Genomic DNA, 17,916 nt, shown 5'->3' with positions numbered 1-17,916 from the left:
GATCTTGGAAGCTAAGCAGGGTCAGTACTTGGAAGGGAGACCACCAAGGAAGGCTCTGCTGAGGAAGGCAGTGGCAAGCCACCTCTGCTTCTCACTTGCCTTGAAGTCGGCTGTGACTTGACAGCACTTTACACACGATTTAAATTCAGAATGGATTTACGTGTGGTGTCATGATACGTGAAGTGTGGGGACTGAATAAGATCTTGTGACTATAATAGCTTATTAAATTCTTATGGGAATTTCTGTGGAACCCTTGAAAGTATCTCATGTTATGTTTACCACCCACCATGTGAATTGGTTCAAAATAAAAGAATACACTTGTTTCTACTTGTCATCCTTGCTTCTTTTAAACTGTACCTCAGGGCCAAACTACACATTATGTTTTGGTGAGTCAGGTTGGGGTTCCTTGGAGTCAACTTGCCTACCCTGCAGTCTCATAGCAGCTATGGGGAAAGGCATTTTTAAAGACCCCAGGAGCCCAGTTCTGCTTGGAGCTGTGGTGTGGGCAAGGAGAAGCTCCTGTCTTCCTGTCCTGGCCATTGTCTTAAGCCAAAATAGCCCTGGCAGTCAGTTATTTGCATAACTTTGGAGCGCTCAGCTCCCTGCAGGGTTCATTTCAGCTTGAGGAAATGGCATGAAGGGGAAGGCAGGAGCCCCTTCTGCACCTACACTGCAATTCAAAGCAGAATTGGACTCCTGGGAACTTTAAAAATGCCTTTCCCCACCACTGCTTTTTGACTGCAGGGAAAACGAGTCAGGTCCAGGGAACATCAACCTGACTCGACAAAAATGTAATATGTAGTTTTGTCCTCATTGTTTAATGGACCTGTTTTCTTAAACTTTTGGAAGGGTGCATAAGGTATAGTAGACGTGAAAATTACTCTCTCGAGAGCTAAACTTGCTGCTTGGGTTGCATGAATAAAATGTATGGGGAGTCTTCCGTTAGCAAGTTTTTTAAATCAGTCACATCTACACATGATATACCTGTCTGGTAGCTTCACATGTGAATTGCTTTTCCAGACTATCTAGTAGTAGGACATTTAACAGTGTCATCCTAAGTAGAGGTGCACCATTTTTAGCCCAGTGATTTAAATGGACTTAGCAGGGTGTAACTTTGCTTGTGGTGGCACTATAAATTACTTTTGGTGAATCAAAATCTTGGGAACGAATAGCTCTTCCTGGTCAACTAAGGATCAGGTTATTAAAAATATAGGCCCAGTTGTCCAAGAGCAGCTAGGAAAGGTTACAAGAGACAACTGCTGAACACTGTTTTTCTTTTAGATTTTTCTGTCTGAACTATAAGGGGTTAATATTCAGAACCATTTGTTTCTAATATAGTTCCTTCCAGTTGTTTTTAATTCTGTTGAATTTTTAAAGCAGACTAGACTTCATAGGTGAATAAATATCTGATGCTGATCTCTGGATTATTGTCTAACAGTGTTGCAGTGAGTGTTGATACCTTTATTGATAGCATTACATTTTATTGAATTAGGACAGTTGAAAGCTATATTTGGAACTATTAATATCTCTATTGCAAAACAAAGTTTTGTCTTATTTATTGCAGTGCCATTTTTTAAAATTTATGTATTATTTAATTTATTTCTTAGATCTGTGGACAAAACAGTTATTATTTTTGAAACTGTAAGTATTTAACCATTTAAGATATTAATCTTCTTGTCCACTTACCTTTACAGCTGCCCCCTGGCAGAAGTCTTCCTCCCCTTCTTCAGCTGTCTTTACAGAACAGCCCTTTCTTTAGAACCTCATATGTTTCTTATAGGGCCAAACCACCTCACAATTACTAGAGTTGAATGGCCTTTAGACTTGTGATGTGTGGACCAGTCGTTCAGAAACCAAAGTGCTTTCTCTGTAAGAAAGGCAGACTACAAATTATATAAATAAAATAAAATCAATATTACACTGAAGATTTTTAAATCTTCAATAATATATGCTAAAAACGCACACAAAAAAGAGCTTTCACAAAAACCACCTTGGTTAAGAAAATAACTGCATCCCACTAGACTGTTCTTACCCTAGAATCATAGAATCATTAAAAAACCATCCATGTCATCTAGTCCAACCCGCTGCAGAATGCAGGACTGAACCCTGACAGGTTCTAAAATAAAGTTTAGCTTGGAAAGAAGGCGGATGAGGGGAGACATGATAGAGGTCTATAAAATTATGCATGGTTTGGAGAGAGTGGACAGGGAGAAGTTTTTCTCCCTCTCCCATAATACTAGAACACGGGGTCATCTGCTAAAGCTGGAGGGTGAGATTCAAAACAGATAAAAGGAAGTATTTTTTCACACAACGCATAGTTAAATTGGGGAACTCCCTGCCCCAGGATGTGGTGATGTCTGCCAGCTTGGAGGGCTTTAAGAGGGGAGTGGACATATTCATGGAGGAGAGGGGTATTCGTGGCTGTTAGTTAGAATGGATACTAGTCATGCTGCTTGCCTATTCTCTCTAGTATGAGAGGAGCATGCCTATTATTTTGGGTGCGGTGGAACACAGGCAGGATGGTGTTGCTGCACTCGTCTTGTTAGTGGCTTCCTAGAGGCACCTGGTTGGCCACTGTGTGAACAGACTGTTGGACTTGATGGGCCTTGGTCTGATCCAGCAGGGCCTTTCTTATATTCTTAAAGTGATCAGCTTCTTCTCCTAGAGCACATGAAGTTTCTTTATAATGAGTCAGACTGTTGGTATTAAGATCAGTATGGTCTACTGTGATTGGCAGGGGCTATCCAGGGTCTCAGGTGGAGGTCTTTCACATTGCCGTGAACCTCACCCTTTTAATTGGAAATGCTGGGGATTGAGCCTGTGGGATTTTCTGCACATCAAAGCAGGTACTACAGAAACCAAATATTCCAGGAAACATTTCTCCTTCTTTTCTTTTGTGCTTTAACTTGTCCATTTTTCACTTCTTTCTCCTCACTAGTCAGTCTCTAGTTCCTCTTATTAGCTTAGGTCTAGTACTCCTTTGCAATTTGTTAGGGCATTCCTAAATTTAAGTTCTTCATTTCTCCAGATCCTCAAAGACTCTGACTTTTGGTTTCTCTTTCCTAGGCTGTTCTTACAAATTCTGCCTGAAACTGTTCAATACAATCCCCCCATGCAACACCATTAAACATAACAAGAAACAAATGTAAAATGGAGGGAACGGATCTATTATTTCATAGTTGTATGTGACAAAGAAACGTGATGAAACATACCGTATATACTCGAGTATAAGCCGAGTTTTTTAGCCATGATTTTTGGCTTAAAAAAACTCACCTCGGTTTATACTCGGGTCAATACGGTAATTCGCCTGCCGGGCCCTCTCCCAGCGCGCTCCCGCCGGCCAGCTGATGGGCGGGCTGTCCCGCCTTCTCCCCCCCACCCCACCTGATCGCGCCTTCTGCGCTGCGGCGGTGGCGGCTTCTCCCCCCCCCCGATCGCGCCTTCTGCGCGGCGGCGGCGGTTTCTTCACCCCCCACCCCGCCTTCTGTGGGGCGGCGGTGGTTTCTTCCCCCCCATCCCCCCTCACCTGGGCCGGTCCTCCCGCTTGCCAGCTGACCCTGCGGGGCCTCCTGCGCGCAGGGAGGGGTTCGCCGCCGCCGCCTGCCTGCCTGCGCGCCTGGAGCCCGGTCAGGTAAGCCTGCGGGAGGGGAGGGGTGCATTTCCCCCTCGGCTTATACGTGGGTGCCTAATTTTTCCCCATTTTTGGGGTGAAATTAGACACCTCGGCTTATACTCGGGTCGGCTTATACCGAGTATATACGGTAGTTGTATTTGACACAGTAATACCACCTCATTTCCTTGGTTCATATCTTGCAGTAACCTAAAAATTGAGCTGTAGTTATCTTTGTTTCTCATCAACATGTTGTGCTTAGCACAATAGGATTAAGAATCTGTTTTTTTGTTTTTGTCTGTTACTTAGACTATTGTCTAAAGCTAAAAATTTCAAATTACTGCAAAAAGGATATTCTCTATTTCAGTGTATCTGTGTATTGAAAAAACAATTTCCTTGTCTAATGAATGTAGACAGGTTTGTGGACGATATGTCCATCGATAACGATTAGCTATGATGGCTAAATTATTGGTTTATTTGTTTGTTTAAACAATTTATATGCCACCTTTCCAGAGAGCTGCTAGAGGCAGCTTACAACTAAGATAATAAAACAAATCGATTAAAACACAATCATTAAAAACAAAAGACAGTAAAACATAGCCATTAAACTATAGGTTGACACCATATTCCGGTTTTTCACCATAAGTGATGTCATGCAGCAACATTACTCCAGCACGCCTGTTTCCAAATCCTGGCATTCCTAGATCTGGGAGACCCAGGTTCAAATTCTGTCAAATTGAAGAGGCATTACTAAAAAAGGCATATTAGTACTGTTTAATAATTTGTTGTACATAGAGGTCTCTCATAATCTTAAACCCTAAACCAGGGGTTCCCAGATTTTTTGACCCCAAGGGCACCTTTGTAATTCTGATACAATTTGGTGTGTGCAGCCACAAAGTTACTGCCACAGGAGGTGGAGCCAGCCATACAATGGCTGTGGCAACTTATCTTCACTCACACAGTGAAGGTCCTAGTGGTGTGGTGACAGCTGCAGCAGCAACCTTTTAAAAAAGTCTGCACAGCCAGTCAAATCTCCAGTGGACAATCAGAAGCCTTACTAGCAAAAGCCCCACCTGTAGGGTTGCCAACCTCCAGGTAGTAGCTGGAGATTTCCTGCTATTACAACTGTTCTCCAGTCAATAGAGATCAGTTCACCTGAAGAAAATGGCCGCTTTGGCAATTGGACTCTATGGCATTGAAGTCCCTCCCCTCCCCAAACCCCACCCTCCTCAGGCTCCGCCCCAAAAACCTCCCATTGGTGGCAAAGAGGGACCTGGCAACCCTACCCACCTGGCCCTGCCTGCTTTCTAAAAAGCACTTGGTGGGCACCAGGAGAGGAGTTGGCAGGCACCATGGTGCCCATAAGTACCACATTTGGGAACCCCTGACCTAAACTGTGCTTAAATCCAGATTTGGGGGAAGGTTTAGCTGCTCTTGCCCATGCACTCTACTTTAAAAAACAAACCCAACACACAAACAAATTGAAAAAATTAAGAGGAAGACATATATATGAATAAATACAGGTGGATCCCCCTCCATATCACATCTAATTTTGCCTTCAAAGACTAAAGAAGGGTTGTGACTGAAGTTTTATGGTCCGAAGTGCATTACAGTATTTACTCAAATGCAAGAATAGTTCCCCCCACACACAGGTTGTCTTATATTTACATAAAAGTTACAGTATGTCCAATAATAGTCTCTTTCTCTGTGTGTATGTATAGCATTCTTAAAGGGGCCATCTTACATTCAGCATTTTCTTCCTTCTGTGTAAATACAGTAGATCTGAAGTTGACACCTAAGTGGATATTTTTTCTTAGGAATTCTTGTGAATTAAGTCTTATGTCTTTTGAAAATTCTGCTTAAAAAAACCTTGTTTTCCAGTAATGAGGAAATCCTATTATTTAATCTTATTAATGAAGGATACAAAAATATGCTTGGGGAGAGTAGCATCTAGTGGCCAAGTATGCTAAGCACAGGATTTTCTTAACATAAACAATACTGCTGATGAATTCTCATGGTGTTTATCACTTTAATTTCATGAGGGTTGCTTATTCAGCAGAAGTTTTAAAAGTATTTAAAATACTAGGCAGTTGTCTAAAGCCTTCCATTTGAAATATTCCATGCCTTAGTGCAACAAGTATAAGATGCATTTTATTTCTGTGAACCAATTTCGTTATATATTGTGTTTTCTTCGGCAGCTTATCAGTTTGCGCTTTTAGATAAACTGTTTAATGTCTATACTTCTTGATTACAAATGCTGATTGGACTAACTCTTGCAGTTTAAAAAAAATTAGAGTATTGGTTATAAATTGAACCTTGCTTGACCTAACAAACACATTTTTTAAATTGTTATTGGTAGAATACTGGGAACATCCTACACACTTTGACTCAGCATACCAGGTATGATATTAGCATATATATTTTCCATAATATTAGCTACTGGGAGCTTTTCATTTGTGATATGTTTCCGTCAACTTGTGTTTTTTTTTTTAATTTCTAGGTATGTTACAACCTGTGCCTTTGCACCAGACATCCCATTATTTGCTACAGGTTCAATGGATAAATGTGTGAAGATCTGGCAGTTTGAACCAAAACAACTTTTTGCAGGTTTGTACAAAAAAAGTCTTTGACGCATGCTTTTTAAATATTCACCATTTGTTAACTCATTAACATAGGGTAAAGCTATGACTCTGTCTGTATATGTGTGTGTTTGTATGAATGAAGCCACTGAGTCAGGCAGCTTCTTATTCTAAAAGTCTGCTATGGCTTTCCAAGGCTTCTGGTAGGTCTTTCCCAGGATACTGTAGTCATCTAGTCAAACAACAAAAATGCCATTTGCCTTTTCATAAGTGAATAATATGTAAAGTAATTATATTTTAGCTTGCCCTTTCCAAAGCTAGCTACAACAACTAAAATTATTTCTTCATTGAACACATTTGGACACTGCCATTCGCTTGAAGTTCATGAGTTTCTATACAATATGTCAAATATATATACAAATTATAAAATCCATTTAAAATAAAATAAAAATCCCTGTAAGATAAACCAACCACAAAGTCTACAGTAAACTGAACAAAATTAACAAAAGGTCCTCCGAAACAGCACTGCCTTATGAGCTTTCCTGAAAGATTACTCAGTAGTCGATTCCACTAAAAGTGGAACCACCGCTGGAAAAGCCTTTGTGTGGGCTGGGGCCAATCTCTTTAAAAAAAGGGATAGACAGTAGAATGTGCTATGAAGAGCAAAACTTACAGCCTTGTATTGGAATTATAGAACTACAGAAGCTACAGAAACTACTGTATTGAACGAAACCTTGAAAATTTGGAAAGCATTTTAACTATTTTGCATAAAGTACAAATGGGACCCTGTAAGAATTTTTAGATGGGAAATCCCACTTCCCCCCCCCACCAGCCCCACTCTGTGTCTCTTCCTCTCCCTTTTTACCTCTCCCCCTTTTCCTTACTTCTCTTCACTGGTTTGTCTCCTGCTTTTAAGTTCTGCTTTCACCCTCTGCTCATCTGTTCCTTTATCTTTCTCAACCCTCTCTGTTCTCCCCGCCCTTCTCCTTTTATCCTGCAGCCCCTGTGGTCTCTCTCCTTTCACTCTGACTCCAGGTAATGGTCAGGCTGTCTGGTGCCAAAACTGGATTCTCCCAGATTTGCAGAAGCCTATTCTGTAGCCATAAGAAGGCCTTCTTGTGTGGAGTTTTTGATCCATGGCTAGATATATAGAAATGTTCTTCATTTATGCAAAATGTTTATTTTAATTTAATTTTCTTTTGATTCCTCCCCACTCCCATTTTCTCAGGAGCTACACCCAAAGAGAGTACAAACACATCCATCGAGAACTGGTCAGAAGAAGATGTTTCAATTTGGCTATGCAAACATGGTTTAAAAGACCTAGTTGAAATTTTCCAAAAGAATAACATTGATGGTAAAGAACTGCTGAGTCTTACCAAAGAGAGTTTGGCTGATGACTTAAAAATTGGTAAGACTGTTCAAATGGCATTTTGACAGTTCTGTTCATATGATATATTTTGTTTTACTTCAGATGTTGTTCTTGTAAAAAAAAGTTTGGATATACTGTGTGTGTGTGTGTGTGTGTGTGTGTGTAAAGTGCTGTCAAGTCACAGCCAACTTATGGCAACCCCTTATGGGGGTTTTCATATATACTAGTAACAATATATATTGTCTGCAGTTTTCCTTTTCACTTTAGCCTGGTCTACCAAAAAAAAAAGTTTGTACTAAATATAAAAGGGCACCATCATTGGTTATAATCTTGTGTAAAATCAGTTCGTGCTGGAAATCATTTGGAGGTCAGTCCTTTTAAGTACAACAGTTTGAGGATCTAGTTGTCATAGTCTGAGCTGGAAATCTTTAGCCCCAGGAGCCTTGAATTCACAGCCTGGTAATCGGATTCATGGTGCTCTCACAGCTTTTGAAGGAATTTTTAAATTTTAGAAGATATTGTTATCTTGCTCTTTCTCCAGTCCATCTTTATTTGTAGCTCGTTGACCTCAAAAAGTCCATATAGGATACTGCCTATAGGGGGTGGGAATTTCATAGAATCAGAGTTAGAAGGGACCAACAGGGTCATCAAGTCCAACCCCCAGGACAATGCAGGAAATTCACAACTACCTCCCCCCCGACACACCCCTAGTGACCAGAAGATAGCCAAGATGCCCTCCCTCTCATGAACTGCCTAAGGTCACAGAATCAGCATTGCTGACAGATGGCCATCTAACCTCTTCATAAAAACCTCCATGGAAGGAGAGCTTACCACCTCCTGAGGAAGCCTGTTTCACTGAGGAACCACTCTAACTGTTACAAAATTCTTCCTAATGTTTATTGATGCATCCCAGGACGAAAGGATCAAGACCATATGCTGGGCAAACTGGGTGATCCAAGCTGTAGTAATAGTAAAAAGAACTGAATTAATACACAAGTTAAGTTCGGTGCATTTCCAGCCTCTTCAGTAGCGCAGACATTTTTTCAGCTTTCCTTTGACTTAGGCCTGACTTGTTGAGTGTGGTGGATTTAGGGTTGCCAGCAGTAGCTGCCTATCTGTTGGGAGAAATTGGGAGGAGCAACAAGTGTGCAGGCTTAGTGCTGATGTGCAACCTCACTGCCCAGTGGTGATGATGTCACTTCTGGTTTTGCACCAGAAATGATGGTGGTGTGACACCAGCATGCCCCCTCATTCCCCCACCCCCCGCCAGCCTGTGAAGTGCTGGCAGGGAATGGGACAATTGCCAGGAGGCAGGACATCTGGCCCTCCTAGATTGATTGGTGGGCCACGCATTTTAGGAATTGGGTGACATTGACTGGATAGCTAAGAAACTTCCTCTTGGAACTTCATTAATTTATTTTTGTCAGAGCCATTTTCCCCGTTACACAGACACAAACTATATATCTTACTAGGTTGTTCATTCAGCAGTGAGTTGGCAAAACACTTTTTATCACATTGATGTACTATTTTACGTAGAAACCAGAAGTGACATCAGGGGACACTATAGAATTTCCAGAAACTCTTGCAAATCCTAAAGTATCACCTGACATCACTTTCAGTTTTACCGGAAGAGACGTCAGTGCACCGGCATGACGTCAGCACACCAGTCCCTGCCAGCAAAATACTCCTGGTGGTTGCCTGCTGTGGCCTGGCAGCCCTACTTAAAACATTTTCAGAATGTACCTGAAAATACAATGTGTGGAATTCTTCAGGTCTGTGGCCTTGGCTTTTGCGTTTCTGTAGCGTGTGGTTTATTTCACTTGTTTGAACAACCTGGTTTTGGTTAGACATCTGTGTACATTAAATTTTAAAAAAGTGTGCTGTGCTATCATTGTAATCTGTACTTTGTAAATTAAGTTACATGTGGAAAATCCTGCCATGGGGCAGAGGATCAGGTGTCTCTTTCCTGCAGTTCTGTAACTTGGGCCTCTTGAATTTAGTGTAAGACCTGAAACTCTTCTGTGTGCCATTCTTGCTTGAGTGGAATTACACTGGTGTAAATGTTTACATGTGATTCTTTTGCTTCCTCCTACCGGTAGTGGTGGTGGTGCTATCCCATATACTGCTGGGAACTATAAAAACATTGTGGATCATTACAGGACTTTAGCACTTGCTTCTAGTTTTCATGTTCATTCTGTCACCCAAGAGTTGAAAACACATCAAGAAACTTTGTAGCTTGAAACCCATAAAAGTTGTAGTTTAATCAGGGTTTTTTTTAATGAGAAGAGAAGTTTGTGTTTCTCTAAATATTCCAATAGGCCAAATTTGCCAAAGTTATCAGTTGAGACCTAGCAGATAATGCTGATGGCAAGCTTCTGCAAATATTGAAAGCAGTGAGACTAAAGGCAAAGTCCCCAGCTGAGTTGACCTCTAGTGAATACGCAAATGCTCTGTGGAAAAAATCAGCATAATAGCTTGTTGCCTGAGTACTGGGATTTTTTTAATGATACCTCTGAGAACTAATTATAAGTCACATATAAGAAAATACGAGTACATTTGGCAGATATCGTCATAGTGAGACAAGTTATACGTTACAGAAGGTAAACAAATATAAAAATATTTTCGTTAGCATAAAATGCCACCCCCCACCCAATTCTGAAAAAAAGTTAACAAAATAGTTAATAGGCAGGCTATAGGTTGGGTTTTTTCCCCTTTTAGGTGATAATTATAATGCAGAGTGGATTCCAAGGAGATCCAGATATGACTCCCAAATATATGTATTTGTTATGACAATGATTTTGTACCCAATTGGATCCCTAATTTTGGTCTATAAATAGTACCCCAAACATTGTTCTAGCTTTATAAACACATAGAGTTGCAAACTGTGGTATCTGGAGAGCAATAGTTGTGTAAAACCACTGCACCATGGCAAAGCATTGTCCTGATCAAATAGAGCAGAAAACACGTTGCTCTGGTTATCCTCAAAAGACAGGACTAAAAGTTAGTGTATTCTGTGGGAGTTATTTCCCTTTGAAATCCGTTCTTTTCTCCCCCTTGCAAATAAATTGGATGTGTCAAGGTCTCTCCAAACATGATCAATTCTTGTTTGAACCTTCCTTGTGTCTGAGAGCCTCTCTCCATCCTACTTCTTCTACATTCTTTTACTCTGTACAAGGTGCTGAACTATCCTCCCCCAACCCCTTTAAACTAAACTGTTGAACAGAGTTTCTGTTTCACTCAGAGGACTCTCCCTGCTCATTTGGAATACTGCATACAGTTCTGGTCACTGTATCTCAAAAAGGACATTGCAGAGCTGGAAAAAGTACAGAAGAGGGCAACCAAGATGATTAGGGGGTTGGAGAACCTTCCCTATGAGGAAAGGCTGCAGAGTCTAGGACTTCTCAGTTTAGAAAAGAGACCACTAAAGGGGGGGGGACATGATAGAGGTGGAGACAGCTGACAAAGATAACTTTTTCTCCCTCTTTCAAAATACTAGAACTCAAGGGCATCCAAAAAACTGATGGACATTAGATTCAGGCAGGGCAATTGGAAATACTTCGCTGCCAGAGGATGTAATGATGGCTGCAGACATAGGCAGCTTTAAAAGGAAATTAGACAGATTCATGGAGGATAGGTCTGTCAGTGGCTACTAGGCATGGTGACTAAAGATAACCTCCACCTTTAGAGGCAGTAAACCTCTGAATACCAGTGCCAGGAGGCAACATCAGGGGAATGCCTCAGCCTCTATGACCTGTAACAAGAGGAACTGGTTGGCTACTGTGTGAGACAGAATGCTGGACTAGATGGACCATTGGTCTGATCCAGCAGGGCTCATCTTATGTTCTTATTTGGTATTTTTCATTCTATTCCTCTGACCTTCTACAACTCCGTGGTATAATCTCTTGACCTTGGGTGGTGGGAGGTACGCAGCATCTGCTTTACATGCAAAAGGCCCCAGGTTTCAGTCCCTGGCATTTCCAATTTAAACAGTATCAAGTAGTAGGTGATGTGGAAAACTTCAACCCAAGACCCCTGGAGAGACACTGTCAATCAGTGTAGGCACGGTAGACCTTGGTTGACCAATGATCTCTCTCAGTATAAAGCAACGTAATGCGTTTATTCAGTTGTATGGTTTTGTTGTCCCTTTGTTGAAAATACTGTAAAGTGAAATATAATTTTAAAATGGCAGTGTTGTGATAATTTTAACATTTCCTTAGTTATGTAATAGACAAGTAGATGTGATTCTGACGATATATGGCAAAAGTAGCACTTTTCAGTTTCAGCTAGAAAGCCTGAAAAGTATTAACTTCATCCATTAGAAAATCTATTTTTAGCTTTCCATACTAATTTCGGCATATACCTGGATATCATATCCTAGCAAGCTCTCTTTCTTTGCAGGTGTGCACTCATACTCTTTCATTGTCTGATTCTTGATGGCCTAAGTATACCTAACTTTGTTGTCTTTTGAAGAATATAGTATTTACACGATATAAGTAGTCTTTTGTGAAGATGACTGAATGTCTTTGCAATTCAAGAGCCATGAGTGTGTAGACTGTGGACCTTATTGCACTGTTTTATGTTAATTGCTTGGTTCTTGTCCTGCTATGTTAGTTTTCTTTGCTCCCAGAGGCATTTAATTGAGGAGAAGGTGACCAGCAGGTGGTTCACATGGCATTTCATTAGCCTGTTTGATTGTTTTTGACACTTCTTTGGAAGAATACTTCATTACCATGCAAATGGAGCCAGCCTCTTTTCCAAGCTAATTGCCATGTAACAACATAAACAATGGTTAAATTAGGACAAGCAGGACCCATTGAAACAAAGTGGAGCAGTTTCCCACTAGTAGCAGTTAAGATTAAGGAAAGATATATCTTGCATCACACACTCAGCCACAATCTGCTTGTTCCCACCTCCCTCCCCACAAATTATGAAAATTGCTTCTAAGACTTGACCAGTGTAGCAGGTGCTCTGCAGACTTTGAACTTCAAACTCTTTTGTGAGCCCATTTCTGCATATGTGGGAAGGTTTAGTCTTTTTCCAATTAATGACTCATTATTGTTGCAGAACATACCATAAGTTGGTGAACATGTTCATGCTGTTTAGTATAGTCCATGAAAGAGTTCAGTTTAGGGTTGTTTTTATTTTGATCATGTTGCATTTTTTTTCCATTCATAAACCTTTAATGGCATATATGTTGCATTTAACATAGGGCATTTTGTTTGAGCGCATGAAGCTATCTTGAATGAGTCAGACCACTGGTCTGTCAAAGGTAGTGGACAGCCACTGCCAGTCACAGTATAAAACCAAGGTCTCCAGTGGAAGTCTGTTGCATTGGCTACTACCTGATCCTTTTAACCAGAAATGAGGGGGATTGAATCCGGGATCTCTCCTACTGAGAACACCTTGTTTGGTTTTCCACTTAAAACTATTGTTGGAGATAGTGTGTCGAACTGGTTATTCGTGCAATATCAGGCTTTAAGCAAAACTAGTTGTCTTTTAGACTTTAGACTCCAGTTGTTTCACTCCAGGTAATCTATGTGTGGGGGTGGGACTTTGTTTCCAAGGCATCTTCATACAAGAGGTACGGTGCTTGGCACCATAGTGGTGCTTGGAGGCGGCTTCTGCATATGTGAATATCCATAATATTTGAGGAGCAACACTTGAGCCAGAAGTCTTGTACTCAGCAGTTGTGCTTAGTGGCAAGGAGAGAAAAGTTTTGGTGGTGGCCTGAATGAAATATTTGTGCATAGTCATTTTTCAAGGTTGATCTATAATCTACAAAGTCTAATGTGTTTAAATGTGTGAATTCCTTTCCAGAATCTCTAGGCCTTCGCAGTAAAGTGTTGAGGAATATTGAAGAACTGCAGATTGAGAGGAAATCTGCCTGTGAGTCTGTGCCCGATGAATTCCTATGTCCTATAACAAAGGAACTTATGAAAGAACCAGTCATTGCTGCAGGTAGGTGTGGAAAAGCCACATTATCTGTGTGTGTTTTTAAATGCAAAGATAAATGCTTGGATCCTGCCGAACATTTCCACTGACCGTATCAGCAGCCAAAAAACATTCCTTTTTGTGTGTGTGCGCTCAGACTTGAACTATCCATAAAATTCAGTGGAGTATTTTTGTTTACAACCCTGCCAGCAAGGCGGCGGGGTGGGGGGTTGGGTTGGAGGCTCTCTCACCCCTTCTGGGTGTTCCGGAAATATAGGTCAGCAACCCAAAAAGTCTCTGCTTGTTTTGTTGCGCAATGAACTCTACACAGAGAGTGCACCTACAACAAACCCTTCTTGGAAGAGCAAAGCTTTTTGTTTTCTTTGTCTATACACCACTTTTCTTTCTGGTGGGGACACAAACAGCAAAATCTAGATGGGGGGCAGGATAGCTGCACCATGGCTGGGGTCGGCGCCGCCGAGTTGCCTCCTAAGTGGCCTGTTGCACTGCAGCCAGCAACCCGACAGGGACAATCCCCCAACCCCCATGGAACCGCTATATGCAGCTCACTGCTTCTGTTTAAGTAATTATGATGTGACGGTCCATGTAAATTCAGAACTCCACTCTTCCCAGTCTTGGAGTGCGCTTGCGCCGACATTTTATTGCTGAACCTGCCCCTTAGGCCTGATGTACCCATTGGGAAGCTCAAGAGACTTGTGGATAGTTTAAGTAATATGACTATATTTGTCCTCCTGGACAGACAAGTTAGGTAGTGACCTTTTAAAAAACAGCATCTTCGTGCTCTTTGTGAGATTGCAGACCCCCCCCCCATGTTTCTACTGCTTTCAGACAATAACAAGGAACACCTCATATCTTTCCCCACCACTCCTCAACAATAGGGGGAGCAGCACTGAAGTGATGTGCTGTTTTGAACGTGGGAGTAAATTACTAGTATTTGGAAGCATAAACTTGCTCTGTCTTGCCACGTATTCATAATTTCTACCTTGTTTCCTTCATTTCTTGCCCAACAAGAAATACTGTTATGAGATGCATTAGACGTTTCAGTAAACCTATGATTACTATTTCTATGCCTTTTATATCTCCCTTTGATATCCATCTCATGCCTCAAAAGTGCTAAATACAAACATTGGAATTCATTTCTTCCTCTTGTGTGTTTTTAAAGGTGATAAAGACAAGCAAACTACATTTATTAAGTGGTAATTGAATCTCAAAATAAATGTTTTTGAATCGTACACAGCTTCTTCAGAAGCATATATAAATAAGCAATGGTTCTTACAAGAAAGTGGCATTACATACATGAATTTTTATTTAATGGTACTGAATGAGGGCTATTAAAATGCAGATTATCAATTGTAATTTACTGCCTAGTCACGTCACTGTTTTGGTGCCGCTGTTTTATACATGAAAAGCAGTGGGCACCAGGGACCTTGGGTAGCAGGGCTGATGATTCCTTTGACAGCTCTGTGATGAACTTTGGAAAGCAATTTTAAAGCCAGTATTAAAATCAGTAATAGAATAGACGAGCTGAGAATCACAACCTTTTGCATTTAGCAAATTCTTGGAAGAGAGGGATTGGTTTATTTTTTTCAGGAAAAACTAATGTTGGGTCTTCCACAAGCACTTCTAAAAATTCAGATTCCATTTCCAAGAAAATCAGATTACCTTTTTTCCACAAGAGAAAACTATCTCTATTGATATACAATTGTAAGATGTGGGCAAAATTTGATTAATGCATAATGTGTATCAGCTACTGATGCTTTTAGAGAGGGAAAAAAATCCAGTGGCTCAACACAGCAACCTGAAATTTTAGTAAGGTTTTGTAGAATTTAATAACGAACAGAGAAAAGTTCCTGCTCCCATAAATTAACAATCAAAATTACAGCAATAGGAGAGACACTAGAAGAGGAAAAAGAAGTATTGTCCTCAACAGATGGGGGAGGGAAAAAGGGCACTTCTTGTAGAATATGGATGTGGAAATGTTTGCAGACATGTATCATGCAGGTATACTAATGAAGCAGTCAAGACTAGCTGCAGATTCCTTTAGAGTAGTGCTTCTCAACTGGTGGGATGCAGGGTTTCCCTGAAATTTACAAAGAATTCACTGTCCCTCAATTTCCATGTCCACCTGCAACTGTGATGTGCGATCTCCTGCTGATTACACTTGCCACAGATAAACTGTGACCTTTTAGCGTGCTTATAATAACAGAATGCCTGTAAATGTCTTTGGAAAGAGTGAGTGCGTGTCCTGGTAACATCTAGATTAGATTGTTGCAATGCTGCCTATGTGGGGCTGCCCTGGAAGACTGTCTGGAAGCTACAGTTGGTATAGAACGCTGTGGCTAGAGTGTTGACTGGAATAAGTCCTAGGGCCCATCTCACTCCAGTCTTGTTCCATCTACAGAGGTTCTCAATGTTTCCAGGCCCAATTCTATTCAATTAACCTTTAAAACACTATATAGCTTGGGGTCACCTTAAGGACTGTCCTTCTCCTAAATGAACCTACCCATCCACTCTGGTTGTCTTTGGAGGCTGTGCTTTGGCTGCCCCCACTGAGGCAAGGTGAGGGACAACCCAAGAAAGGGCCTTCTTGGTCATGGTGTCCATACTTTGGAACTCACTCCCCGACTAGAGTTGCCTGTCTCTATCTACTGTTGTCTTCTGCCCGCACATGAAGATTTTTTTTGTTCTTCTGTTGGCCTCCTCCCTGGTTTTTGGTGTTGTGTGTGTTTATATTGAATTTTATTGAATTACTGTATATATACTTCATTTTAAATGTTTTAATGTTTGATATTCACCACCTTGGGGGCCCTATTTGGGTGAAAAGGCAGGAAAGAAATGTTTTAAATGAAACAATAAATGTTTGGCAAGAAGGGAAGAAACAGTGAGACTGACTCCATCACAACCTATTTGAATAGACCCTGCTTGTTGTTACAGACCAATCCATGTACCAAAGCCTGCTTTGGACACAATGTATGTGCCCTTGGTGATTTTTTTTTGGGGGGGGGGCTGCTGCTATTCGATTCAACCTGCTTTTATTGTTCCCCACCCCACCCTATCCCACCTGTTGGGTATAGAGGGAGTCCTTTAAAGAACTTGCATCTGATTTTATTGAGATAATTGTTAAGGCCTCTTTCTAAAATATGGTTTTTACTCTAGGATTTGGCTAAATATTCCTGTTAGTAATTCAGATGTTTATAATTTCTCTTTAGATGGCTACTCCTATGAGAAGGAAGCAATGGAAAACTGGATCATTAATAAAAGGCGCTCTAGTCCCATGACAAATCTCCCTCTTCAGAGACTTGTACTTACCCCAAACAGAACTTTGAAAATGGCTATCAATCGCTGGTTAGAAACACAGCCAGTGCGCAATCAAAAACCACTGTCTTAAATAATTTAAGTGATATTTCAAATTAAGAGGAAATGAAACTGGAGGTGGGTAGTTTACACTAGGGGTGTGCATTCAGCACAGCCAAACTGAAAAAAGCCTTATCGATATTTTTCAGGGGGTTTTTATCCTGAAAAAAAATGGCGATTTATAGGAGCCGAAAAGTGAATCCCGAATAATGCCATTTTTCGGCATTATTTCAGGCAACTTCAGCCTTGCCACCATTTAAAAATACTGGGCTGAATCACCCCTCAGCTTACCTGCTGGCTGTCTGGGTCATGGAGGCGGCACAGAGCTTGGATATCTGAAAAAAGCAGGAACCCTCCTCCCCCATATTGTTATGGGAATTCGCCTTTTTTAAAAAAAATACTGCGGGAAAATGGTGCACACACCTCATGTAGACTGTACGCTTCTTTGTGCAGATACCTGTTATGTCTATAAATGCATATTACAAATAAATTCCTTAAAAACAAAAATGGAAAATTCTGTAGACTGAATTATAGACTGTATAAACTGAATTATCATAGAAAATATTCACTTGAGGAGTAAAGCTGTTGACATCTTTTACCGCTAAGCATAACAAGCCCTCAGTGGAAGAGTTTGAAGAATTTTCATCATTGGTATTTTAGATTTTGAATACCCCAATTATATGTGTCCTGGGATACCAGTCTGCCCTGGCAGGATTACTCTGGCTGGCAGCCAGCACTGACCTCATGCTTCTTTAATTAGCTATTACATATTATCTTCAGTGGAGCATGATCAAGTATTAAATGACAAATTAAGTGGGCATATCAATGCTGTTTCGTACAACTGTTACGATCGTAATATACTGAACAAACAGATCATGTGTGGGGTATGCCCCAATTCACAAGTAATATGATGTGCAGTGATTGTCATGGCCACTAGAGGACCAGCATTCAGCCAGTCACCCAAGATCGGATGAAACAGCAAGTCAGTCTCAAAAGGTTATTCTTGGTTGGAATAGTAACATAGCCATTAAATTCCTGACCAACCCTGAAGT

The 17,916-nt window shown here is 40.9% G+C and overlaps 1 protein-coding gene across 1 annotated transcript in view; it reads left to right on the top strand.

The window, feature by feature from the left end:
* WDSUB1 (WD repeat, sterile alpha motif and U-box domain containing 1) overlaps positions 1 to 16,917 on the top strand; it is a 34,249-nt gene extending 17,332 nt beyond the window's left edge. Inside the window, exons 6-11 of the mRNA XM_056861302.1 lie at positions 1,608 to 1,641; positions 5,970 to 6,010; positions 6,111 to 6,217; positions 7,418 to 7,597; positions 13,376 to 13,516; positions 16,720 to 16,917. Coding sequence (XP_056717280.1) covers positions 1,608 to 1,641; positions 5,970 to 6,010; positions 6,111 to 6,217; positions 7,418 to 7,597; positions 13,376 to 13,516; positions 16,720 to 16,898 — 682 coding nt within the window. The 3' untranslated portion in view covers positions 16,899 to 16,917. The remainder of the gene's footprint in view (positions 1 to 1,607; positions 1,642 to 5,969; positions 6,011 to 6,110; positions 6,218 to 7,417; positions 7,598 to 13,375; positions 13,517 to 16,719) is intronic.
* Positions 16,918 to 17,916: the final 999 nt, after the last annotated feature.

The sequence above is a fragment of the Euleptes europaea genome, chromosome 15 (assembly GCF_029931775.1).
Source record: "Euleptes europaea isolate rEulEur1 chromosome 15, rEulEur1.hap1, whole genome shotgun sequence".
NCBI lineage: Eukaryota > Metazoa > Chordata > Lepidosauria > Squamata > Sphaerodactylidae > Euleptes > Euleptes europaea.
This window is presented reverse-complemented; position numbering and strand designations above follow the sequence as displayed.